Consider the following 27,725-nt stretch of genomic DNA (forward strand, 5'->3'; position numbering starts at 1 on the left):
CAGAATTTTGCTGTTTTCTGTCAAACCTCAACATGAATCAGCCATAGGTATACATATATCCCCTCCCTCTTGAAACTCCCTCCCATCTCCCTCCCTATCCCACCCCTCTAGGTTGATTCAGAGCCCCTGTTTGAGTTTCCTGAGCCATACAGCAAGTTCCCGCTGGCTACCTATTTTACATATAGTAATGTAAGTTTCCATGTTACTCTTTCCATACATCTCACCCTCTGCTCCCCTCTCCCCATGTCCATAAGTCTATTCCCTATGTCTGTTTCTCCATTGCTGCCCTATAAATAAATTCTTCAGTACCATTTTTCTAGATTCCATATATGTGTGTTAGAATATGGTATTCATCTTTCTCTTTCTGACTCATTTCACTCTGTATAATAGGTTCTAGGTTCATCCATCTCATTAGAACTGACTCAAATGGGTTCCTTTTTATGGCTGAGTAATATTCCATTGTGTATATGTACCACAACTTCTTTATCCATTCACCTGTCGATGAACATCTAGGTTGCTTCCATGTTCTGAAAGTGAAAGTGAAGTTGCTCAGTCGTGTCCAACACTTTGTGACCCCATGGACTGTAGCCCACCAGGCTCCTTCATCCATGGGATTCTCCAGGCAAGAATACTGGAGTGGGTTGCCGCTTCCTTCCCCAGGGGATCTTCCTGACCCAGGGATTGAACCCAGGTCTCCCACATTACAGGCAGATGCTTTAACCTCTGAGCCGCCAGGGAAGCTTCCATGTTCTAGCTACTATAAATAGTGCTGCAATGAGCAATGGGATACATGTGTCTCTTTCAATTTGGGTTTCCTCAGGATATATGCCCAGGAGTGGAATTGCTGGGTCATATGGTGGTTTTATTCCTAGTTTTTTAAGGAGTCTCCATACCATCTTCCATAGTGGCTGTATCAATTTACATTCCCACCAACATTGCAAGAGGGTTCCCTTTTCTGCACACCCTCTCCAGCATTTATTGTTTGTAGACTTTTCGATGAGGGTCATTCTGACCAGTGTGAGGTTATATCTCATTGTGGTTTTGATTTGCATTTCTCTAATAATGAGTGATGTTGAGCATCTTTTCATGTGTTTGTTAGCCATCTGTATGTCGTCTTTGGAGAAATGTCTGTTTAGGTCTTTTCCCCACTTTTAGATTGGGTTGTTTCTTTTTCTGGTATTGAGCTGCATGAGCTGCTTATATATTGTGGAAATGAATCCTCTGTCATTTGTTTCATTTGCTATTATTTTCTCCCATTCTGAGGGTTTTCTTTTCACCTTGCTTATAGTTTCCTTTGCTGTGCAAAAGCTTTTAAGTGTAATCAGGTCCCACTTCTTTACTTTTGTTTTTATTTCCATTACTCTAAGAGATGGGTCATAGAGGATCTTGCTTTGATTTATGTCATCAAGTGTTCTGCCTATGTTTTCCTCTAAGAGTTTTATAGTTTCCGCTCTTACATTTATGTCTTTAATCCATGTTGAGTTTAACTTTGTGTACCGTATTAGGAAGTGTTCTAATTTCATTCTTTTACATGTAGCTGTCCACTTTTCCCAGCACCATTTATCGAAGAAGCTGTCTTTGCCCCATTGTATATTCTTGCTTCCTTTGTCAAAAATAAGGTACCCACAGGTGCATGGGTTTATTTCTGGGGTTTCTATCTTGTTCCATTGGTCTATATTTCTGTTTTTGTGCCACTACCATACTGTCTTGATGACTGTAGCTTTGTGTGCAGGCTATGTTGTGTGCTAAGTTGCTTTAGTCGTGTCTGACTCTTTGTGACCCCATGGACTGTAGCCCCCCAGGCTCCTCTGTCTGTGGGATTCTCCAGGCAAGAATACTGGAGTGGGTTCCTCCTCCAGGGGAAGAAATGCTACCCAAAAGAAAGCTGGTTTAGCAATTCTAATACAGTATGAAATAGAATTAAATGCAAAAATTCATTATAAACAGATATTTCATATGGATGAATAGACAAATTATACCACAATGATATAAAAGTCATGAAACTTACTCATCTAAAAATATAACCTGAAGTCAGGAAGCTTGATTCCTCTAGCTCCATTCTTCTTTCTCAAGATTGCTTTGGCTATTTGGGGTCTTTTGTGTTTCCATATGAATTGTGAAATTTTTTGTTCTAGTTCTGTGAAAAATGCCACTGGTAATTTGATAGGGATTGCATTTAGTACTGTAGTCATTTTCACAATATTGATTCTTCCTACCCAGGAACATGGAATATCCCTCCATCTGTTTATGTCACCTTTGATTTCTTTCATTAGTGTCTTATAATTTTCTGTGTACAGTTCTTCCATCTTAAGTAAGTTTATTCCTAGATATTTAATTCTTTTTGTTGCAATGGTGAATGGGATTGATTCCTTAATTGCTCTTTCTGATTTTTCATTGTTATTATATAGAAATGCAAGTGATTTCTGTGTATTGATTTTGTATTCTGCAACTTTGCTAAATTCACTGATTAGCTCTAGCAATTTTCTGATAATATCTTTAGGGTTTTCTATGTACAGTATCCTGCATACACTTTTAAAAGATTTTTTCTGGTCTAATAGAGTCAATTTCTTGACTACACAATTTCAAAGCTACACACCACAAATACTTCATGTGTGTTTGAGATGAATGTACATTCTCTGCTGCACAAATTTTTTTTCTCTCTCTCAAAACTACAGCTTGTGTTACTCAAATCATTTATATCCATATTTATATTTCACTTCCTTGATATACTGGGGAATTTCCAATTTATCCCTTGTAGTTTATCAGTTTTCACTTTACATATTCAAAGCTATAATTTTAGATGAGTAAGTTTCATGACTTTTATATCATTTGTGGTATAATTTGTCTATTTATCCATATGATATATCTGTTTATAATGCATTTTTGCATTTAATTCTATTTCATACTATATTAGAATTGCTAAACCAGCTTTTTTTTTTTTGGTAGCATTTGCTCAACATTTTCTCATTGCTTAATTTTCATATTTTCTACATTATTTTACTTTAGATATGTCTACCGTGCACAGCATTTGGATTTTATTCCAATTTTATTTTAGCTTTTGTTTATTAATCAGTGTTAAGTCCTTTCATATTTATTGAAGTTACTGATTTGTTTTTAACTTCTTCTTGTCAGTTTATGTTTTTCTATTTATTCAGGTTTATCTGTGTCTGTTTTGTCCCAAACCTAACTTATATTACAAAGGTCAAGATTTTGGTCATCTTTCTTCAACAAGTAAGTAATATATATTATTTTAATTCTTTTCTAGTGGTTACTATTAAAATGTTTAACCTAGGGACTAAAATCTGTATTTTTGGAAAACCTTATATAATTAATAGTATTTATATTCTCTCCCTCTAACAAGACAATAAACCATAAAATTCACTTCCCCATTCTCTCTGTACCTTTACATTCTATGTTAGTAGTATGTACAATTATACTTCCATATTGTTAGTTAAAATATTTGTTATTTTTTATGATCAATACTTATTTAGACTTAAAATACTTTATTAATATCTTTCTTAACCATTCTTTCTTCTATGTTACCCACCCCTACTCCCAACTTCATCTTGAATTCATTTCCTTCTTCTTGGAGTAAAAGCTCCAGTAACTATTTCAGAGATTTGGAGGTCCTCATCTTCACTTTAGGATGACAGTTTGATGTAATATAGGATCTCAAATTCATACTTATTTTTCCTTATTACTTTGAAAATTTGCCCCATTATCTTCATCTGAATCTCACTGTTTGTAAGTGATCTGCTTTGGGTCTCAGATAGTTCTTAAGAACTTCTTTTTATCCTTAAATTCTAAAATGTCCTTACAATGTGTTTAGGTATATATTCTGTATTAATTCTGTATATTCTGTATATATTCTGTATTAATTTTGTATTATTATTATTTTTTTATAATTCATAAGCCTTTTTACAGGGAAATATGCCTTTTTTAAATAGCTAGAAGTTTTAACCATTAATTTTTCAAATATTGCTTGCTTCTTTTTCAACTCCTTCATGTTGGATTTTGGGACATCTAGGTTTATCCTTTGTGTGTCTTACATTTTATTTCATACTATCTAACACTTTAAATTCTTTGCTATATCCCTGGAGAATTCCTTATCTGAATTTGCCAGACACAGTTATGTCTTTAGTCCACTACCTTGAAGACAGAAATCCAAAGGGTATACTTTGACAAAATGGGACCCACAACTTATTCTCTTTCTTCTTGGCAGAAACACTGAGCATCACTCATCTCATCATGTTAACATTTCATTAGGCAAATATTTTTTTATGGAAAAGTAACCATAATTTATTAAATACCTCTGTGTGACAGATACTGTACCAGATTTTTTTTTCAAATTTTACATGAGAGGTATGCTATCACCTCATTTCAGAGAACATCCAAATAAACATGCTAAACAAGGGCACTGCTCAATTAGCAGCCAAATTAGAAGTGCTCTACTGTACTGTGTATCTGCAATAAGGAAGTGATATAAAATTAGTACTGAGCTCCAAGATTTTACTGCACAGCAAAATCACCATGGGGATTTCTAGGTAAATGTTTCTGGAATTCTAAGTGGATAGTGCTGTTTACTACATAAAAATACAGTAAATCTTACATAACTAGGCATCATTAGTCCAGTGTTTTCTATCATAACAGCATGAAAGGTACAATGATGAATATTTGGGTCACAGTAACGTTTGGTGTAATTTATTAATAACAAAAGATAGAAATGGTATTTTTTATTGTAAGACAACACTATTCAAGTAATTCTGATTTTTTTTAAGTATACATGAGGAACTTGGAAAGGTTATAGTAAGAGCTGAGGAGTTCCTGTCAATTAAAAAATACCGATGTCTTCTAGTGCCATGCTCACCCTGGAACTAGTATGATAATACTGTATACATGGATTAGTAAAGATACTATAAACACAAGGGTATTAAGTATAGTACAGTCTCATTTACCTGGAGGTCCAGGAAGGCCTGGTGGACCTTGTATTCCAGGAAATCCTCGATCTCCTTTATCTCCAGGCAAGCCAGGTAACCCAATGTTTCCTTTTTCTCCTACAGTTACACCAGTCCCAGGCCTAGGTATTACCTTTTTTATGAAAGAAAAAATAAAGGAATTCAAAGAGGAAGAGACTTGTTTTTCTGAAAATAACCTGGTAGGTCCATATGATTACAATGCATCATTTTCACAAAGTGTTCAGATGCAAAATCATCAAGACCACCTTACATAGATTGTGACCAGCATGCTTCAACAGATTAGAAAATGTTCAATGTCAGTATCAATATTACCATCCACTTGAGCCCCAGGCTTACAGAGTTAGAATTATGTTTGATGTCTCTTATCATTCACATTCAATTCACTCCAATCACCTAAGCCTTATAATTCTTAGTTTAAAAAGTCTCTCCAATTTGTCCCCTTCTTTCCTGTGACAGCTTCTATCCTTACCTCACACTTGGACTAATAGAAACAACTCTGAGATTTTCCCTTTAAATCCAAATCTACTACTAGGATACACTTCCTCAAAAAGGAATTTTTCTGTGTTACATTTCCTGTTAGACCACTCATAATTGTTCATTCCTTCTTACTATATGTTACTTTATAGCCTTGACTCTAAACATACTTCTCACTCCCAATACCTCTCTCATCTGTTTCACGTCCTGTTAGTTCCAGCAATGACTTTTTAGGAGAGCAAAGTCTGATTGTAACCACTTCATGCATCTTGCACATTCCTGCTTTTTCCTTTGAATGTGCCATTCTAAATATTTATAATGCCTTCCCATAATCTTTCTCTTTGCCAACTCATATTTTTTTTCTTAAAAAGAAAAAGAAAAGTCATTCTTCCAGGAGAGCTTTATTAGTTAAAATCAACTAGCTAATAATTCCCTATCTTCTTAGAACCTCATGCCTAAAGAATTTTATATTAAATGATCTAATATGAAGAGGTTAACTTCATAGAGCTATAAAGGTAAAGTAAGCTTTAGATGTAAGCAACTATCAGTCTGAGATAGAAATTATCACCTACTGGTAATATTCATCCTGGCTCTTTTGGATACAAGAAATATTCAGACAAATGGACATTTGTGGGACCTAGAATTGGGATAGTAGTTCAAAGGGGAAGTGAGCTATTGAACAGGACATACTCTTAAAATTTCCATTTCTTCTGATGCTCATCAAAATTGTATCATCTCATTTTTTAGAAAAATTATTTGTTAGAAAAGTAAAATTCTGATTTTAAAATGAAAGCAAATAAAAACTGTCTTAAGATCTTCTTTAAATATAATACACCCTCATCACTGGATTTGGTAAAGTACCAAGTATCAATATTTAAGACTCACTATGGACAAAAATAATCAAATAAACATTATTCAAACATCTTATCATATAGGGTTGATGGCACTTGCCCCTTTGCAACTTTAGTGAAGTCTAAAGCCAGGAGTCTTAGCAAATTTCAATGAAAGGAAAACCAATATCAACCGCAACAGAGATATTTTATTCTTAATAAGAATGAAAACATATGTGACTAGAATTTCATGGTAAATACAAATATGACAGAAAAGTTGTAAACCCTTCAAGTTTCTTTTATAGAGTAGTTTCCTGCATTTGTTATGAAGAGCCCGTAAAAGCACACACTCCGGGAAGAAAGAGGTGTGAATCAGACAATTACAAATTGAGAAAAGCTATTAAGACCAAATCCATCTTTCTTCTGAGCCCTGCAGGGGGAGGGACCAATCCCTAGTTCCCCAACAATTTCATTTTTTGAACCTTTGTAAGCAACACTTGCACCACCTGCTGGTTACTTAAGAAATGATTTGGCAATCATTATGCAAAAAAACCTAATACCATAATTTTGGAGCTTTATTATGGAGAAATAATACACAGGCAGACCAATACGAAGACTCCGAGGTCAACCTCACTGAAGTTTTAGATGTAAAGACTTTTAAGACAGGAGGAGTTGATAAAGACTTGGAATTTTGTGTTCTATGAGGAAAAGGTATGGAGTATATAATTAAGACACAAAAATTTAAATGCACTAATAAATTTAATAAATAAAAACTGAAAGAAAAAAAACTTACAAGTCCAGGAGGCCCAGGTGGGCCAGTGTCACCTTTTTGACCCTGTTCAACACAATTATACAACAGATTAGTAAAAATCACATGAAAACATCAATTTCCTCAAAAATATAACTGATAAGTTTCATAAAGACCCAGAAATACACAATAAAAACTATCAAAGAGAAATACAAAATGAGTTAATAAAACACTACTTAGCTAAGCCTAGGAAAACCTGTGCTATTATGTCAGATTTACAAGCTATATGATGCTGACCAGATCAACTAACTTATTTGCCTTATATATAGACCAGACTTCTAAGGTATTTCTAGTGGTAACATAGAGAAGACACTGAATTAAAAAATTGGTATTACTAGAATCAGCTAAAAATCTTTACCCTTTTCTTACATTTAGCCATGTCTTTTTCAAAAAACTTGTCAGGGTCATAAATTTAGTGTCATTTCCATTAGTGACAGATATTTTAAAGCTGATGGAGTTAACTATCACCAGGAATAGCTAATAAATCATAATTGGTTTGTGACTTTGCTCTTAGAATCTACCGAAAGACAAATTCAGACAAAACTGTTACCCTTAACCAGCAGATACAACAGGTGAAGATCACAGTATTCAACTGTTACTCCACTGGCCAAGACCCGAGAATAGGTGTACCTCTCACACCTCTACTCTCATTCTAGACTTATTCACAGAAACCTTTCGTCTATCTATAAGCTTCTTTTAGTTTAAGGAGATACTCTGTCCTATAACTTCACATACAACTAGAAAAACAAAATTTTATTCTTTTGAGTATTTATTATCTTCCTTTATTCTAGCTGTGCCTCTTAAGCCAGTCTAGAATTTGGATCTAGTTTAGAGATAAAATCATCATTAAAACATGTACCCTCTGGGTACATTCAAGTTTCTCACATGTCCCTGTCCCTGCAAAACAAAGCTTTTAATAGAAAGCAATTAAAGACCAGAGAGATTAGAAAAATGGATGTTTTGTGATCTGCTATAAATATGGGAATTTGGGCTTCATATATTTTTTTTTCAAAGTCACTTTTAAAATAGGGAACTAAATAAATGACTTCAGTCAGGCTCCATGGCCAAATGAAAAAACAACAGCCAACAACAACAATAACAAAAAACAACAACAAGGAATTAGCTACAGGCTTCCAGACAATAATTACCTAGAGAATGGAAATGTTTAGTGGCAACATTCTAAATTCACAGCTATAAGCCTTTTTTAATACAAAGGCCTCAATAAAATAGTGCTGAATCTTCTTTCTGGAGAACAAAAGTTTTGCCAATACATGCTCAAAGTAAAGGCATCAGCTTTTAACAATGGAAATGCTAAAGTTAAACAATTCTCCATGTGTTTCTATCAGATGGACTGTGATTTAGGATAGTGAATGAAAATTTAGGGAATTGGTATAAGAGAAAAGGGAATAACATCAAAAGATGGATAAAGAAGGTGTAGTTTGAATACAAAAGCTAGTTACTTAGAAATTTTCATTTATAACTGGGATGAAAAGAATTGTGCTAATCAGAATAAAAGCAGTTCCCTAGGCATTTTAAAATTCTTACCTTTTCTCCATCTCTTCCTGGTTCACCAGGGTAACCAGGATCACCAGGCAAACCCTTTAAAAACACAGAAGACAGTGACATCAGCAAAAATGGTGGAATAAGAACCTCCAAAATTCCTCTCCTCCATAAAAGCACCAAGGACATTGACAAAAATGGTCAATCTTTTTAGAACTCTAGAAATTAAGCAAGGGTTTGCAGCAATCCAGAAAATGTATTTTTTGGGGGAAAAAAAGACTGAACCTTGGTAAGAACAAAGTGGTCTGTGGCTCTATTTCCATCACCCTTCCTCAGTTTCACAGCAGCCTTGAAAACGAACAGCTCACAATCAAGGTAAAGCATAGCAGCAACCAGAAGGGAAAGAACCCGGCTGAAGCTTCTTTAAAGCCCCATCCCCACAGAATTGTCATTTCTGGTGGTTCCCAGAAAGATCCCATTACTTGACCTAATTTTACTTCTCCCAGTGCAAAGAGAGAAAAGCCTTTTCCCTAGGGATATCTGTCAAAAACAGAGGCAATTGTTGAACATCATGATTGCATAAATCATTGTTTCAAAAGAAGACAGGAACTGAGGTCCTGAATTGGAACCCCCCCTCTGGAGAAGGGAAAGGTTACCCACTCCAGTATTCTGGCCCAGAGAATTCCATGGACAGTATAGTCCATGGGGTTGCAAAGAGTTGGACACGACTAAGCAACTTTCACTTTCACCATTTTATATGTTTAAGCCATTGGTGAAGCTACAGTTTGTAAGTTGAGGATTGCCTGTTTATCAAAATTATTTAGAAATCAATTTATCTGATTTGATTGAATATTACTTTACAACTTCCAGTCTTATTAAGAATGCTCCCTTTTCTGCAGAGTAGTCTCCAAATTTCATCAAATTTTCTATCTGTCTTTGAAAACATCTTTTAACATCTATGGTGGATACTCCTGATACTAAGGCTGCCTGAAATAATGTTCCTGGACTTCCATATTTTTACTTGCCTCTATTTTGGTAGTAATTAGAATTATATGTCAAAACTTTAACTGGAAAAAGAAAACTTATGTTCACACAAAACAGAGTATGTGAAGATTTTTAGCAGTTTATTCATGATGGTAAAAACCAGAAACAACCAAAATACCTTTCAATGAGTAAATGTATCAACCTTGGTACTCCATATAGTCATATACTGGTCAGCAATTAAAAGTGAATGAACTGCTGCTATACAATACAGTGTGTTATACTATGTGAAAGAATTCTGATTCAAAAAGCTGTATACGCTGTGACTCCATTTTTATGACACTCTGGATAAGCAACATTACAGAGATGGAGAACAGATCAGTTGTTTCAATGGACACTGGGTGAGGGGAGGGGAGGGAATAACTACGAAAGATCATGAGAGAACTTTTGAGAGAGATGGAACTGTTTTTTATTATGGAGATTGATACACAACTTATGTGTTTGTCAAAACACACAGAACTGTGCACCAAAATGGTTCATTTTACTGTATACAAATGATATCTCAATAAATCTGACTTAAAAATCTATCTAAAAAAACAGAGAAATTTCAAATTCATATTTAAAAGAGATGGAAAGGATAGTTTCTATTCATTTAAACTATTTTCAAACCCAAGCCTCTTTGCCATCCTGCTTCTTTATCAACATGTACAAATGTTGCCATTTGAAGGGGAGGGTGGATTTTAAATACTCACTGGAATTCCTGGTTGGCCATTCTCTCCATCTTTGCCTGGTTTACCCTATTTAGGATTCAAGGAAATATAATAATATAATTTTGTTATTTAGAAATGCAAGGTTAAAGGATATAACAAGCTTTCTTCCAGCCTGGGACTCTCTTCAGTAGACTTTCTAGACTTTAATGTTATAATAAATAAATAAATATGTCATTCATGCCATTTTGAGGGAATGAAGGCAGGATTTAAGAGGAAAAAATAAAATTAGACACATGTACAGTGCATGAATACGTGCACAAAGACATGTTTGAAAATTTTTGTAAAGTTTATTAGAAGCCATAACACTTACTCTTTTGCCAGGCTCTCCTTGCTCACCCTTCTCACCTTTCACACCACCTGGAGGACCCTATACAGACAAAAGTAATTTTACATTGGTTCATGCAGTACTATGTGAGATTATCAATCTACATTAAATGATGCTAAAGAATTTTAGGTTACTTACTGGAGGACCACGTATCCCTGGGGGTCCAGGAGGCCCTCGGTCACCAGGAAGTCCCTATGCAGTGGCAGGGAAAAGGAAAGCAATATTAAAATTGTTAGTACTGTTAGGAACAACTTTAACTAGGTGAACTACAGACTCATGTACTATAATCAAAGATGTTTCAAATTCAAAGTTGAAATCTACTAGGCAAAAAAAATCTAGGGCCATCTTTTCTTATTTCAGTTAATTTTTAGTGTATGTACAAGCCAAGTTTTGAGGTAAAGAGCAAGAAAGTACTTCAAAGTAAAGTACTAATGATTTTTTTATTCTTATAAAATATTTTGTAATCATATAATTTGATCCCCTCATCTATTCTACTGCATGTATGCTAAGTCGCTTCAGTCCTGTCCAACTCTTTGCAACCCCATGGACTGTAGCCTGCCAGGCTCCTCTGTCCCTGGGATTCTCCAGGTATGAACACTGTAGTGGGTTGCCAAGGGCATCTTCCCAACCCGAGGATCAAGCCAGTATCTCTTATACCTCCTATATTAGCAGGCAAGTTCTTCACCACTAGTGCCACCTGGAAAGGCACCCCCGCCCCCGGAAAATATGGAACACTTCATGAATTTGCATGATATCCTTGTGTAGGGGCCATGCTAATCTTCTATGTATCATTCCAATTTTAGTATATGTGCTGGCGAAGAGAAGCAATTTATCAGTAATACCATCTTTCTCCCTAAATATCAGTGAAATATAGAAAACATGGTCATCTAAAACAGTGACAATCTTACAATGACTTAATTTTGTACATAAAGGCATTATTCATAATAGCCAAAAATGGGAAAAAATCAAGTGTCCGTCAACTGATGAATTAATACACAAAATGGGGAATATACATGCAAAGGACTATTAACTCAGCCATAAAAAGGAACAAAGTACTAATACACACTACAACATAAATGAACTTGAAAAGATTATAATAAAAAAGAAACCAGAGAATATCATATATTATATGATTCCATTTATATAAAAGGTCCAAAAATAGGCAAATCTTTGGAGCCAAGAATTAAATTAGTGGTTTCATTTAATTAAACTTTCAGTGCTTGAAAGTTTAGGGAAAAATATTAAGTGATAACTAATAGGTGTGGGGTTTTGTTCAGGGGGCTCATGAAAATGTTCTAAAATCAGACTGCAGTGATTGTTTGACTATCTTGTGAATATATTAAATAGATGTAATTGTACACTTTAAATGGGTGAATTTTACAGTAAATAGAGTATATCTCAGTCAAGATATTTTAAAATTTTACTTATCTCTAACCCTTGTTATTTCAAAAAGACTATCACAAAAAACCTTATTCCAGCTTGTACTGCATTTTAATGGAATGCCACTTTCATAGCAAGATAGTCATTGATTTCCTCCCTACATACTCACCTGATCTCCTTTCTGAAACTCTACATCGATTGGTCTTTTTTGTTCACTGATCTGCCCAGGTGGCCCAGGGGGGCCCTGAAGACCTTGCTCACCCTGTTTGCAAGATAAAATAAGTAAGTAATATTTCATAGTTTAAACAGACAATAATATAATATAACATGCAAACTAATTTAGTTGCAAGAAGCAAAAAGACAAGTTCAAATGACGGTGAAAGAAAACAACTGAGGGTTGAATAATCAACTTTTTTCTCTACTCACCTTCTCACCCTTGGGTCCCTGGAAATTTAATCCCATATTCCCCTGAAGAGAGAGATTTGAATTTGAAACCTCATTGACTATGACAGAAACCAACACAACATTGTAAAGCAATTTTCCTCCAATTACAAAATAAACAAATTACATTAAAAAACCTCATTGACAATAACAACAACAACAACAAAATCCACACCAAATATAAGATGCTAAAAGAAGAAAGAAAATTACCTTTGGTCCTGGAAGTCCTGGTGGGCCAGGAGGGCCCTAGGAGTGAAAGACACAGAAAAAGGATAAAAGAGTTATATTGATGAATATACTAAAAATAAGTTGGTTTCATAGAAGTAAGGACTGAAAAAAGTCTTTTAAAATAATATTTCCTGAGGTTTTTTTTCTCATTGTTTTCTTGTCAGAGACACATATTTAAATTGAAACTAGACACATATTTAAAAGAAACTAGGCAATAGTGGTGACTTCTCTTGACAGGCTACAAATGGGTGAGGGAAGAAACACAAGGATGGGTAGAGGCCATGGGGTAGCACTCATGCCAAACAAAAATTAATCTCAACAAATATCAAACTTATCATGTCAGAATCATGGGTTAAACTCAGGTACCATTAGACAATTAACTGTCCAGTTCTAAAACGCATGCATTTACTTTTTTAGTGCAATTTGATTTTATATGATCTTTGTATATTTGAGAATGTTTTAAGGTTTGAAAAGTTAAATTGGCCTTTGTCTGTCCAGGGATATCACCTCCTGATATCAACTGATCTGTTTATTTACATATTATACCTTCGTAGCATTTCTAAGACTTTGCTTCATCCTTTGAATCAAGGTTAATTGCAGGGACATTAAGAACAGACTGAATGTGCTATGTGGTCACAAGAATTAAGGAAATTCAAGGTGTAGCAATACACCTAGGGTAGGCCAAAGTTGTAAGAGTTTGGAAAAAGTGCCCTGCTCCAGAGTCTCATGTTTTGCAAGATATTTACAACTAAAACAAACTAAACAAAGAGGTTTTCTCATCCTCTCCTAAAGATTCCTAAAAAAGCGGAAATTACAATCTTTTTCTGGTAGATCTTCTAGTATTTATCAAACATTATTTTGTTATTCCATTCATTCATGAATAGAGGACCAATGGTCACAAGCAAAAATGTATAATCTATAAAGGTATAATGAAAACTGTCATTTAAATATATGATAGATGAGAGGTAGAGTGGCACATGAGAAATTACTTTGAAGTACAATTTTCTTGCCCTTTTAACAGGGCAACAGTAAAGTTCTAAGTTTAAAATATGACTTAAATGAAATTTAAGTATTTCAGGGGTAAAAGTACTTACAATTTATTAGAGTAGAAATATAAGTGACAATACAGGTAATAAAGTAAGAGAACTGGTTGCACATTCAGGGTCTTTCTAAGTTTCTGCTTCTTTCCTGGGGAATAAAGATCCTTATCCCATTTCAGAGTGATTCACTACCCTCACCAATCCTCCTGTTCTGTCACAGGTCCCTAAGAAATGAGAGCCGATTTTGTGTCTATGTGTGAATATCTATTTTGATTCCTTTTAAACAGAAAACTGCATCTTGAAGAAACATGTTTCATCAAGTGACTTAAGAATTGGCTTAGAAGTCTTCATAAAATGGCCCCAGAAGTGACTTCAAATCTGACACATCAAGAGTTAACCACCAAGATACTTTATTTTAAATCTTTCCTTTTGTGTACCTCATTCTTTCCATCTATAAAATGGAGCTATTATTTAGCACATATATTATTCACCATAACACTATAGAATCTCCTATATAAGAAAATTTAAGAAAACTGTAGATCAAATTCATTATACTTTCAAGTAATACAAATAATATTAATATTTGTAAAATGAAAGAAAAGGAGGAGAAATGAAATCACAGAAGCAAGCTCACCATCAAACCTGGTGGTCCTGGGGGACCAATTGGCCCTGGTATACCAGGGGGACCAGCTGGGCCCTGTTATAAAGAAAGTAAAGAAAAGGATAAGAAAAAAAACATGTAGAAAGAACTAAATGGGTGAAATTTAAGTTAAGTTGCCAGAATTCTGTTCTACAATTCTATAATTCTGAAGTACTATAAGCAGAATTTTAAAATGTAGACGAATAAAAGGATTCATGTTGATGTATGGCAAAACCAATAGAGTATTGTAAAGTAAAATAAAGTAAAAAAAAAGAATAAAAGGATTGGATGACTATAAAGAAATTCAACTAAACAGAATGAATGCAGTTTTTAGACAACTTATGTTTTAGAGTGCTATACAATAAATATGGGACAAATGTATAGTCAGGAAGTTTTAAAACAAATCTTTTGGACTCAGAGGGAGAGGGAGAGGGTGGGATGATTTGGGAGAATGACATTCTAACATGTATACTATCATGTGAATTGAATCGCCAGTCTATGTCTGACGCAGGATGCAGCATGCTTGGGGCTGGTGCATGGGGATGACCCAGAAAGATGTTATGGGGAGGGAGGTGGGAGGGGGGTTCATGTTTGGGAATGCATGTAAGAATTAAAGATTTTAAAATTTAAAAAATAAAAAACTAAAATTAAAAAAAAATTAAAAAATAAAAAAAAATAAAAATAAAAATAAAACGAATCACCAGTCCAGGTTCGATGCATGATACTGGATGCTTGGGGCTGGTGCACTGGGACGACCCAGAGGGATGGTACAGGGAGGGAGGTGGGTTCAGGATGGGGAACACGTGTATACCCGTGGTGGATTCATGTTGATGTATGTACAATATTGTAAAGTAATTAACCTCCAATTAAAATAAATAAATGTATATTAAAAATAAAATAAAATAAAATATGAAGCAATAAAGATGAGCAATTAGTGGAGCTTTTATGCTAGAAATGGGAAGGGAAAGCCTACTAGTTTCAAGGTGGCTTCTCTAATTATAAAATAAAAATACATAAAATTAAACACAAAGAGGGATGTGAGAAAAACTGGGACAAAAGATAAAGGAATGATGTAATGGTTGTGGAGCAAAATTAGGCATCTTAATAAGCTGAAAATTTGACTGCCTTGAAATCTAGCAATTTTATATCTAGATATAAATTATGGATTATTATATAATTTAAAAAATCTCAAAACAACCCAAATATCCAACAACAGGAGATCAGAGAAACAAATTCTAGTATATCAAACAATGGACTATAACATGGAAGTGAAACTGAATGAACTATGGTCATATACAATAATATGGGTGAATCTTAACATATCAAATAGAAAAAGTTGCAGAAAACTACACATACATTTCATATTACTTTAAAAACTAAATACTCTTGTTTAATGATATATGTGCATGTAATAAAACTATTTTTAAGAAGAAATGGAAAACCCAGGATGGTAGCTACATCTTGGGAGAATGCAGAAGGATGTGACTGCCAAGAAAGGTTGATTGAAAATTACAATGTTCTAGTTTTTAAATACTGCATTGGGTTCATCAGTGCTCATTTGGTCATTATGCTTTATAACCTACATATACTTTGCATGTATTCTGCTTTTTTTTCAAATATAATACAGTAAAATTTAGAAAAGATTGGTAATACTTAAGAACATATGGATGGGTAATATCAAGTATGTATTAAGGTGATTAACGAAAAAAGTCCCTGACATTGTATCTTAGTGATCAAATATTAGAAAGAACTGATTTTTATTTTTGGCAAAGGGAACAATCCTCATGAAATATAAACCTTAAAAAAATTAATTCTCTAGTCTATAAATCCCCAAAAGTTGATCTCTATGTATGTTATGTGTAGGCTGACATGACAATTCTTTAGAAAAAATTAGATCACACTTGATGTTTACTATACATATATTTTATTCTTTCAGCCTTCAAAGTATGGTCATACATTATGCGTAATTGATAATGTTATAAATGAATTCTTCAAATACCTTGAATGGGAAACCTGCAATTTTTAATCAGACCATTTACCTCTACTACCCTATTGATCTCCACAGCACAGAAATAAGACTGTATAGAAGGCTGTTTCTACTGCAAAACTCCGAAACAAAAATTTCCGTGGAAACTGGATTTGAAAGGTAAAAGAACAAGCCACATTTCTTAAAAAGGTCCCTGGTCAAGACTGCTTTTATTTTTACATACAACATACCTGCCATATCTATCAAACCTCAGATGATAATTTCTGTAATGAAAATAGAGAATACTAAAGGCTGAGGATTAAAAAAAAGTGATGCTTGATCTGATTTAATCAATAGGGCCAAGTAGAAAGTCAGCAGATGCTTACTTGAATGCCAGGAGGACCTGGATATCCTGGATTACCCTTTGGTCCCGGCAGAGATGACATGATTATACTACCCGGTTCCCCCTGAAAGAAACCATAAGTGGCGATTGTAAGTAATACTTACGATACGGGAAAGCTGGCCAGAATACAAAAAAAAAATGAACTAAGCGTTCAACTTGTCACATAAGTGTCCTCACAGATTGAGGCGACCTCAGTAGTTAAATGAATACATTTACTCTTCAAAGGAAAACGAGGAAGTGGGTAGAGGACATGGAAGTACAGTCAATTTGTTGAGAACCTGTCATACCTTTGGTTACTCATTCACAAAAAAACATTAAATATTAATATTTGCCAAGAATTGTGTTAGGCTTTGGATGCTTTGCAGCAAAGAAGATAAAACAAGACACCTGTTCTCACTGTGCTAATAATATACTGGAGAAATTCATATCATAACATGTAAACAAATAAGATGATAAAATTTTCTGTTTAGGACTATAAAGGAAAACTACATGGTACATGATAAAGAAATGGTGGAAAACAATCACAGAAATGATAATTATGTGATGTCCTAGAGGGGCTAACTATCGTTATAATGGAGATCATATTACAATATATAAACATCAAATTAACATGTACACCTTAAATTTACACAATGTTATATGTCAAATATATTTCAATTAAAAAAAATAGTGGAGAAAATTTGTTTGGGCAGTAAAGAAGGGCAATCTATGAAGGCAACATTCAGGCTGAAATCTAAAGGATCATGAGTCAGCCAGGTGAAGATGGGGGAAGAGCATTAGGCAATGTAAGCAGCATGAACAAAGGACCCAGAAAGGGAAGAATCTGGCACATTCAAACAACTTAATGCAGACTGGTGTGATCAGGGAGCCCAATGAAAAGCAGCTTAGGGATGAGGCTGGAAATGTGGGGCGAGGACCAGAATATGCAGATCTTACAGGCCATAGAAAAAAATGTGGACTTTATCTTGGATGCAATGGGAAACCCTTGAAGGTTTATAAGGAGACATTTAAATTACTGATTTATATTTTTAAAAGATCATTCTTGGCTGCTTTGTATAGAATAAATCATGCTGGGAGGTGAGAGGGACAAAAAAGAAACTAGTTAAGAGGCTACTACACTAATCCAGATGTGGCATTATGGTTAGTATGCTAGCAGTGGAAATGAAAAAGTAGATGAATTTTAATATATATACTTACAGGCAAAATTAACAGTATTTAGAGACAGTATGCAATGAGGAGATGTGTGAAAGAGTAGAAAATGCAAATACTAACTCTCAGGTTTTGGTACATGTAAAAGTGTACATGGTATATAGTGATACAAATTTTAGAGATGAGGAAAACAGAAGGAGGAAAAGGTTTATTTGGGGATCTGGGTTAACTCTGAGGACATTAATTTGAATGTCTGGGAGATAAGTCAGGGGGATGTCAGGGAAGCAATTTAATGCATGCATATAACTCAGAAGAAAATTCTGTTTTAGAGATAGAAATGTAGGTGTTCCATAACTAGACAGCAATCAATACCAAGAGCATTAATGATATTTCTAGGCATAGAAGGGAAGAAGGGATCAGGACTCTGTCTTGATGCCTGCTAGATAGAATAACATGAGCTTGCATAGAAGACTGCAGAATGACTGGAGATGCAGAAGAAAGATTAGGAAAAGGGAAAGAATATTCCCAGAATATTCCCTTGCAGAAGCCAGAGGGAAAGAATATTTCCAGAGGGAGCAGGTCATCAACTGAATCAAAATGTAACAAGGAAGGTATCAAAAAGAACTGTGAGGCTGATATACACATTTGCAAGCATATTAGCCCATAAAAGGTACTTAAAGCCACAGAACAAAGGAGAATAGTTAAGGAGAGCTCATAAATGTGCACCTGTGCAACTTCTAGAAGCATCCATTTTAAGACAGAATTCAGAGACATTATCTGACTGAAGATGCAGGCTTTCCAAATACTGTAAAATGCTTACCTTTCCAACATGAGATACTTACCTTCATACCTGGGATCCCAGGAGGTCCCTATTATTAAAAAGAAAAGGAATTATATGAATGAGAGGGGAAGGAGCAAGCAAAATTGAATAGATTGCTATAAGATCATTCTGAGGAAAGGGTACCTTAAGATACTTAGAGATGACATTTATATTAAATATTCACTACAGAATCTTTGCTTTTATCCAGCAGAAAGCTCTATGCACTACTAATTTCTTTTTTTTTAATCCTTTTACTTTATTACTTTGAAAAGTACTATTTTGTTCCATACAAATGCACTGAGCTCACTTTGTACACTTCTGCTTACGTTAATTCCTGTGTTCATTATAATTCCGAATTTTATAACTTACTGGAGGACCCTGTAAACCAGGAAAACCGGGACTGCCTGGAAATCCACGTTCTCCCTAGAAGGAGTTAAAAATAAAAAGCATGGAGGAACAAAGAAACAAAGCATCATTATACCAACAATGACTTACTGAAAAAATTTCTGCAAGTCATTTTGAAACATGCCAGATTGTCCAAAATTCATTAGCCTTCACTTTTCAATTACCTTATACCAACTATCCATATCAATTCAGCCTTCTAAGATACTTTTATCTCCACTCATGAATCCCAATCAGAAATAAAGGAAAAAAAAACTACTTTAGTCATTTTCTTCTGACAAATCCATTTTGAGAGAATCATACCACAGATTCTTGGCTATCATCACATTTAATAGTTAATGATCTGCCCCAATTTCCTGCCCATGTATTATATAGATTCATATTTTAACTGCCCCATTGCTTTTCCCTTTTATTGTAAACTATTTCAAATTATTTTTGTAAAGAGGAAAAGATGGTTAGAAAGAATGCCATTAATATCACCAAGAGTATAATCATAGCAATAGTTTTAGCAATTGCAGGTCATTTTGTTCTCTAGGCATCCAGTCTTTCTCATTCCCTATTGTAAAGTACTAATATGGACATTTGGTTTAGAAAACAAAAGCTAAAATGGCTGTAGAAGAACCCCAATGCAACCTCCTTTCAAATACCCATGTGCTATAGTACTTCTAGAAACATCCTTGTCAGAGGCTTAAAAGAGTAAATGATACAGCTATGTACCTTTGACTTATTGTCCAATATCCCTTTCTCCACCACATTTTACACATGGAAAAAATTAGCCCAGACAGAAAGGAAGTGGCCTGTACATCAAGTTTAGAAAACAGAGAGCAAAAGAATCCATATGTTTTGACTCCATCTCTAGGGTTCATTCAATTAGTTACATAGTTAGAAATATAAGAATCCATTTAATCTGGAGGTACACATAATGCTTTTTTCAGGCCAGTATTCTGGAGTGGGTAGCCTTTCCCTTCTCTAGGGGATCTTCCCAACCCAAGGATCGAACCCTGGTCTCCCGCATTGCAGGCGGACTCTTTACCAGCTGATCCACAAGGGAAGCCCAGTTACATAGTTAGAAATATAAGATTCTATTTAATCTGCAGATGCACATAATGTTTTTAAAAATTTTTGTTGTTTACATAATTGGAGGGGACTCAAATGCAAACTAATCATGAGATCTGCTAAGGTGTTGCTTTAGCAATAAAAGAAAAAGACCCCTTTAATCACATAGCATACTATACTTACTGTAGACATATCTGGTCTTAAAACTTTGGCTAGTAGTCTGTTTGTTGCTCAAGACATGCTAGCAAAAAACAATCAAATTACCAGAATAGGCACATGAATGTAGTGTGTCTTAACATGCAATATGGCATGCAAGCTAACTCCATGTTGGTCCTATCATTGTAAGGTTGCCCCAAGCAAAAATGAAAAACACAAGTAAGCCTCACAAATCCCAAATCAGAATATTATTATTATCAGTGGCAAGGATGACACTGACTCGGAGAAATATTGAAGGTAACAATTACTTTACTGCCTACAAGTATACACTACAATGATTATCATAAAATGTGATGGCCTGCATAATACAAAATAGTTTGTTCAAGTTATTTTAAATATTATGCCCTAATATAAAATATGACAAAAGTCATTAATTAAAAAGATCTATGGTATTTTAGAATAGTTTCACAGAGTATTATATGCAATATTGAAATATCAAAAGGATACACAGAAAACAGTATTTCATTAACCTATATAAGGAGAAAAGTGAGAGAATAAGAAATGGAAACAAATACTTGTAAGCTTTTAAAAAGAGCAAATTTTCCTCTCTTTTTTTTCTTGCTTTCACTTTATACTTAATCCAAATAGTTGGATTTAGTCTTGACTAAAGAAAAGAGGGCCAGGAAACAATGTTTGTAGCATACGACACTTTATTTTCTCACTTGTTAAATTCATTATTTTCTATGATGGAGAAGTTTCAGGGTTCATACTAACAGTTCATAGTAAAAACTGATGTGGTGTATTATATATAGATTCTTAGGATTTTTCTTCAGGAAGTTATTAGGTAAGATAAAAAAGGTTTAAGAATATGAAAGATTTGAAAATTTTAAGTGTACCTAAACAAAATCAAAGTTAATGAATAACATTCATAAGTATTACTCTTAACAACTGATAATATAGATGTGTGTGTGTGTATATATACACATACATACATATGTGTGCTTATATGTACAAACATATACTGTGGTGTTGGAGAAGACTCTTGAGAGTCTCTTGGACTGCAAGGAGATCCAATCAGTCCATTCTAAAGGAGATCAGCCCTGGGTGCTCTTTGGAAGGAATGATGCTAAAGCTGAAACTCCAGTACTTTGGCCACCTCATGTGAAGAGTTGACTCATTGGAAAAGACTCTGATGCTGGGAGGGATTGGAGGCAGGAGGAGAAGGGGATGACAGAGGATGAGATGGCTGGATGGCATCACCGACTCAATGGACGTGAGTTTGAGTGAACTCTGGGAGTTGGTGATGGACAGGGAGGCCTGGTGTGCTGCAATTCATGGGGTCACAAAGAGTCGGACATGACTGAGTGACTGAACTGAACTGATATATCCTAATTCCTTTTTCACTCTCATTTAACTCTCATTTCATTCATTGAAACATGTATACTATCATATGTGAGATAGATTGCCAGTCCAGGTTTGATGCATGAGACAGGGTGTTCAGGGCTGGTGCACTGGGATGACCCTGAGGGGTGGGATGGGGAGGGAGATAGGAGGAGGGTTCAGGATGCGGAACACATATACACCCATGGCTGATTCATGTCAATGTATGGCAAAAACTCTCATTCTCCTTAACACTAAAACACAAAAGGGATTTGGTAGGTAATATTCAACTCAATGCAATATCCCAACTAATTATACAGGCTTAAAGAATTACTGATATTTCAGTATATTGAAAATCCTAACTCAGAACATACTCTATGTCTGTCCTAGACATGAAGCTACTATATCTCTTCTTTGACATTCTCGATATTGATTTCTTGAAATGTTTAAGTCCATTATTTTCAAGTATATCGCCTAAGATTAAGTCAAATAAATCTCACCTTGGTTCCATTGCATCCAGGGATACCTTGAGGTCCTGGGGCCCCATCATGGCCTGGCATTCCCTTTGAAAGGGGATATAACACATGTATAATATTTCTTAGATTACTGTTTTAAGAGATTTTAAAAATAAGAAGCCAAATTCTACTTACAGGAAGACCTGGTGTCCCTGGAAATCCAGGAAGTCCAGGAGGACCCTATAAAAAGAAACAAATAGCCAAATAACAACCAATGACAATAAAATAATATCCAACCTAAGGGAATTAAGAAAACTACATTTAGACAGCAACGGACAAAATGTGTCATTGATTATTACCACTCATTCTTTTTTAAACACTATAGAAAGAACTATACATGTTTAAAATCTCTTTTATAGAAACCTATAGAAGATACTCCTATTTGAGTGAGTTGTTTTAATTGTCCTTAGTTCAGTTCAGTCGCTCAGTCATGTCCGACTCTTTGTGACCCCATAGACCATAGCCCACCAGGCTCCTCTGTTCATGGAATTGTCCAGGCAAGAATACTGGAGTGGGCTGCCATTTCCTTCTCCAGAGAACAAATAGGGACATAAATAAATAAACTATGGTATATCTGCATAATAAAAAACCATGCAGCTTTAAAAAAGAATGTGGAAGGTCTCTGTACACTGAAATACATACTGATCTCCAGGATAGAATGTTAAGTAAAAGAAACAAAGTTTCAGTAGTGTATATAATATACTACCTTTTTATAACAAAGGTAGTGATACTAAACAATGAAAAGATAAACAGAAAATGAAAAATGATTACCTCTGGGGGAAAGAGGAAAGAGAATGGGGAGATGGTAAAGAAGGATGGGAAGCATCTCTGACTATACCTAGTCTTATAGAACAATGCCCTTATTTTAAATAATGAAAATTTTTAAAAAAAGGTAAAAAGGAAATCATCAAGAATTAAAAGCAAGCTGGAACCAATGAACCTAATGTACATCAAACTGTGGACAGTGAGCATACATAGAAGAAAACTACTTTTGACTGAAATGAGTCAATTCAGCAAAGAAATAATTAGTGGCAGTTTTCTACTATTGCTTTTAAAATTGAAATATTTATTTTGTTTATTTGTATATTGTTATTTTGAAGTCATTATAGCTATACTGTAGGACAAAGGAATTGATTATATTAATATAATTGGGAAATGAAGATTTTCAGGTTAGAGAGAGAAAGGTGGCAGGGGGAGAGAACAAGCATAAAAAATTATACTAAAGTTCAATTGGAAATAATAATATGAACTCATGATATTTTTTCTCTTTTAAAAAATACATATTTCTTAACTCTGTCCACTTAAAATACATCAAAATAGTGACAAAACTAGTAGCAATGAACACTCCTTATATTCAGACCGTGGAATCTAAATCACTGAAAGAATCTGTAATCAGAGACATGGTCAATTCCAGATCTAGAGAGGACATGCATAAGTTCAGCCTGAAGGGTCTTATGTCGAAAAGCAAAGAAATTATCAAAGATCAATAGGGTTTTGTCAATAGGACAAATCACAGGGGCCAACTTGAAGAGGCTCGCACAGACAAAGATGAAATAATTTGAGCTTCAAAAAGAATAATGAGTACAAGTGATTGAAACACAGAAATTACATGTTTCACTAAGAGTCGGACATGACTGAGTGACTTCACTTTCATTTTTCACTTTCATGCATTGGAGAAGGACATGGCAACCCACTCCAGTATTCTTGCCTGGAGAATCCCAGAGATGGGGGAGTCTGGTGGGCTGCCATCTATGGGGTCGCACAGAGTCGGACACGACTGAAGCGACTTAGCAGCAGCAGCAGCAGCAGCAGCAATGATAAATTAAAAAAACCTTCCTTGATCATCACTCAAAGTTGCCAGTATACAAACTCATTACTCCACTAGAATTCAGCTGATAAATTAGAATTCAAGTTAGTAAATTAGAATTCAAGCTATTCAATGAAGGACTGGTAGACTTTTAAAACTTATCATTTTGCAACTCCAAATTAAAAAATAAAAAACAAAAACAGAAAACAAAAAACAAAAACTTGGATCTAACCAATGATCATGGATGGATGCTAAACCACTATGTGAAAGTTGATAGGGAAATTTTGGTGGCAGAATCAGGCTCATACATTTGAGACCATTGACCAAATCTAGCATCAAAAAAGTGGGATAGACAGACGTTTGTTCCATGAGATGTAATTCAATAGAAAATACACAGCACTGCCTATAAAGTATTGTTTTTCAATTTTCTTTATTTTTTTATCAGTATAGTTTATATATAGTAAAATGCACACATCTTAAATGTACAGGTTTTTCTTTATTCCTAGAAAGTTCTCTAGTGCCTCTTCTAAGGCAACCTCAAAGTTGCAGGAAACATGGGGGGCAGAGAAATAAGTTAAATGACATCATGAGGAAACAATCAAGCAGATCCAGATTGTGGAACACAGTACAACGCCATGATCCAGTTTCTTCAATGGCATAAAAAAGGGGGCTTAAAAAATACATCAAGCAAATGCAATATGTGGAACTTGCCTGGATCTTGGTTTGAACAAACCAATTGCAAAAAGAAATCTTTGGGACAACTGAGAAAATCTGAATATGGACTGAATTTTAAAGGATATTGAGAAGTTTTTGCTAAGTTTTTGAGGTGTAATAATGGCATAATGTGGTAATCAGTTCAAGAAACATAATATTCACTGGTGGAATGATGATCTAAGGGATTTACTTTAAAATATTACAGGCAACAGTGGTGAGGTATAGAAACAAAGCTGTCAAAATGTTGATAGTTTTTGAAGCCAAGTAATAACTTCATGGGGGGTGTCACTGTAATATTAATATATTCTCTGTAAATGTGTGTATTTGTGCTTTAAATTTGTGTATTTGTGCTTTAAATTTTCCATAATAAGTCTTTTAAAATCTGCATGCCAACAGCTGCCTGTGAGCTGAGACCTGAGGATGCAGGAACTATCAGGCCACCAAGTTCTAAGCACTCTCAGACACTTGAAAGTGGAAAGTGATAGAGTGGACAGATTTTTTTAGTCTCAGCAGTATTTCGGACATAGTTAATGGTAGCTATAGCTATTAAGATATATGTTATGATTATTATGAACAGCTTTAATAGTATATTGATATTCAGTTATGATGGAAAAACACAGAAGCATGTCTGCTTAAACAATGTTAAGGGTTTTGAGTTTCTTCCCTGCTTTTCCACTGATCTACCTACACTAGTCAAAAGTAGCACATAAGGCAAGCTACATGTTGTGAAGATGTATATAGCAAACAGAATATTTTAAATATTTATGTAAAATGTATACATCTAAATTTCTGGAGATCAGAGAATCAGAATGTTTTTCTTTGTAATACACATAAATATGCTAAGCCACCACCCATATATTCTATATTCAAATTCAGGGACCTTGTCAATCTATGAACACAGAATTACAGAGCTAAAAGAGACCATGGAGATTGTCTTGTTTGACTTTCTAATATAACAAATGAAGAAAGTAAGGCTCAGAAAAGTTAAATCTGATTTTCCAAAAGCCAGTACTATTTATAAACTAGTTTCCTCCCAATCTAAAACACACTGAAAAGTATATGTCTACTTAAAAGCTCTTCAGAAAAATTACACTAAATGTGCACTTAAATTTTCAAACACATCTTGAATTCCAGAACATTAAAACTTGAAAAATCATACATCTCAGAACTGATAAAATACTGTATTCTTCCAAAAATAGTTATTCTTTTTTTAAATATTTTGCTATAATGTAGTTACATGGTGGAATAGGCAGTAAAACTTTATGGAACTGGCATCCTTTTTCAAAAATAGTTATTCTTTAACATAACGGCTTCAACTAGAGGCTTCCCAAACTTATTCTCTTCAAGACACACAAATACAATTGTATTATTTGTACCTGGTTCCCAGGGAGGGTACGTGACCTGAGGTGATCAGTACTCTGAACTCTGAGATGATCACCCTGATTGGGTAGTTCTGCTTTAAACCACTTATGTGATGTATATTTTTAAGAATTTGAAAAATTATTGAAATTCAACACTTTCACATTTCTCAACCATAAGCTACTTTAAAATCTTCTTATATTAGTTTAAATAGACATCTGGATATATAAAGACAACTATCAAAATACTAAAGAAAGGCTAATTATAGACATATACACTCTGAAACTTTAAAAGACTTCACTTCTCTTCCTGAATTTCTATATGAGTCTTTTTCCAGTTGCCTTATAACACTTCAGTAGCTTCTTCGTTTGACCAACAAAACAAGTGATACAGCAAATATCACTTACTCTGATCCCTTTTGGTCCTGGTGGCCCTGGAATTCCATCATCACCCTGAAAAATACAACATATTTAGTTATGTTTCCTTCAAAAAGAGCCCTCGAATAACTAACTTTATATCGCAAACTGAGACAAATTTTTGTGAGCCTTTGTGAAAGTTAGTGATGAATTTACATACACAAAGAAGAAGTATTTATTATTGAGACTAAAAGCACTAAGATAAGTCAAAAGCTAAAAAGTAAGAAAGGCCTTTATTTACTAAGAAGAAAACTGTTGACATGCAGGAGAAACTTTATACCTGTAAAGTTAGTTATGAATCATGTCAAGAAAATAAAGATGAAATAGTGGTACAGATATCCTTCAAATTATTTGTGCATGTGTGCGTGATCAGTCGCTCAGTCATGTCTGACTCTTTGGGACCCCATAGACCACAGCCCACCAAGGATTATCCTGGTCCATGGATTATCCAGGGAAGAATCCTGGAGTGGGTTGTCATTTCTACTTCCAGGGGATCTCCCTGACCCAGGGATCGAATGCATGTCTCCTGCATCTCCTGCACTGCCGGTGGAATCTTTACCACCGGGCCACCGGTGAAGCCCCAAATCATTTATGCATTAACAAAATTAGAGCTGAAAATCTGAACTGTTTCTATATTGTGTCAATCTGCTCACCATGCTGCTAATAAACAGCATCACCTCTGAACCTAAATATGAGCTATTCATGAGTTTGCTGTTTTAAAGCTTTGCTACGTTTTATATAGGTACTTCCTACTGTCAGAGCTAAGAAGGAGTAAGAAAGAACCACAGACTTTCCTTTCAAGCTTCTGCTGCAGACTCCATGCAAAAGAGGCTGCCCACAGGATTGTTAATCTATTTATCCATTTCTAGTTGCAATGGCATTGCTGAGAATTTAAAGTCTTGCCTCACTAAGTTTTCCTAAGTAGTTTTTTTTTTTAAAGGAATAAAGAAAACCTAATCCTGCTCCAATAGGCAGGATTTTCGGTGGAACATACAGTTAGTAGGTCACGATCTGAGGCTTTATATAGTTTTACTAACTTGGGATATCTTGCTTTATACAAGCTTCCAAACTACTCTACTTACAATCCTAGAGATTCCCTTGGAGGTTTCTTTATGCCCATGTCACAGCCCCTCTTTAATCAGTAAAGCTCTGTTTTCATCTGTTTTATTTGGGGTTTCCATGAAAAATT

General features: G+C 34.7%; 1 protein-coding gene and 1 non-coding gene across 3 annotated transcripts in view; both read right to left on the reverse strand.

Annotated features, from left to right (window-relative positions):
* COL4A5 (collagen type IV alpha 5 chain) overlaps window positions 1-27,725 on the reverse strand; it is a 251,533-nt gene that overhangs the window by 84,901 nt on the left and 138,907 nt on the right. For both annotated transcript variants that reach the window (XM_070292139.1, XM_070292138.1), the window contains exons 4-19: window positions 26,528-26,572; window positions 22,376-22,420; window positions 22,226-22,288; window positions 19,101-19,154; window positions 18,754-18,780; window positions 16,746-16,826; window positions 14,388-14,450; window positions 12,696-12,731; window positions 12,471-12,512; window positions 12,214-12,306; window positions 10,803-10,856; window positions 10,650-10,706; window positions 10,322-10,366; window positions 8,634-8,687; window positions 7,074-7,115; window positions 4,956-5,088 (exon numbers count right to left, since the gene is read on the reverse strand). In XM_070292139.1, the coding sequence (XP_070148240.1) occupies window positions 4,956-5,088; window positions 7,074-7,115; window positions 8,634-8,687; window positions 10,322-10,366; window positions 10,650-10,706; window positions 10,803-10,856; window positions 12,214-12,306; window positions 12,471-12,512; window positions 12,696-12,731; window positions 14,388-14,450; window positions 16,746-16,826; window positions 18,754-18,780; window positions 19,101-19,154; window positions 22,226-22,288; window positions 22,376-22,420; window positions 26,528-26,572 (934 nt within the window). The remainder of the gene's footprint in view (window positions 1-4,955; window positions 5,089-7,073; window positions 7,116-8,633; window positions 8,688-10,321; window positions 10,367-10,649; window positions 10,707-10,802; window positions 10,857-12,213; window positions 12,307-12,470; window positions 12,513-12,695; window positions 12,732-14,387; window positions 14,451-16,745; window positions 16,827-18,753; window positions 18,781-19,100; window positions 19,155-22,225; window positions 22,289-22,375; window positions 22,421-26,527; window positions 26,573-27,725) is intronic.
* Window positions 11,385-11,492, reverse strand: LOC138931317 (U6 spliceosomal RNA). Its single transcript, XR_011446559.1, has one exon. It is a non-coding gene; the product is annotated as a U6 spliceosomal RNA (small nuclear RNA).

Source organism: Ovis canadensis, chromosome X, assembly GCF_042477335.2.
Source record: "Ovis canadensis isolate MfBH-ARS-UI-01 breed Bighorn chromosome X, ARS-UI_OviCan_v2, whole genome shotgun sequence".
NCBI lineage: Eukaryota > Metazoa > Chordata > Mammalia > Artiodactyla > Bovidae > Ovis > Ovis canadensis.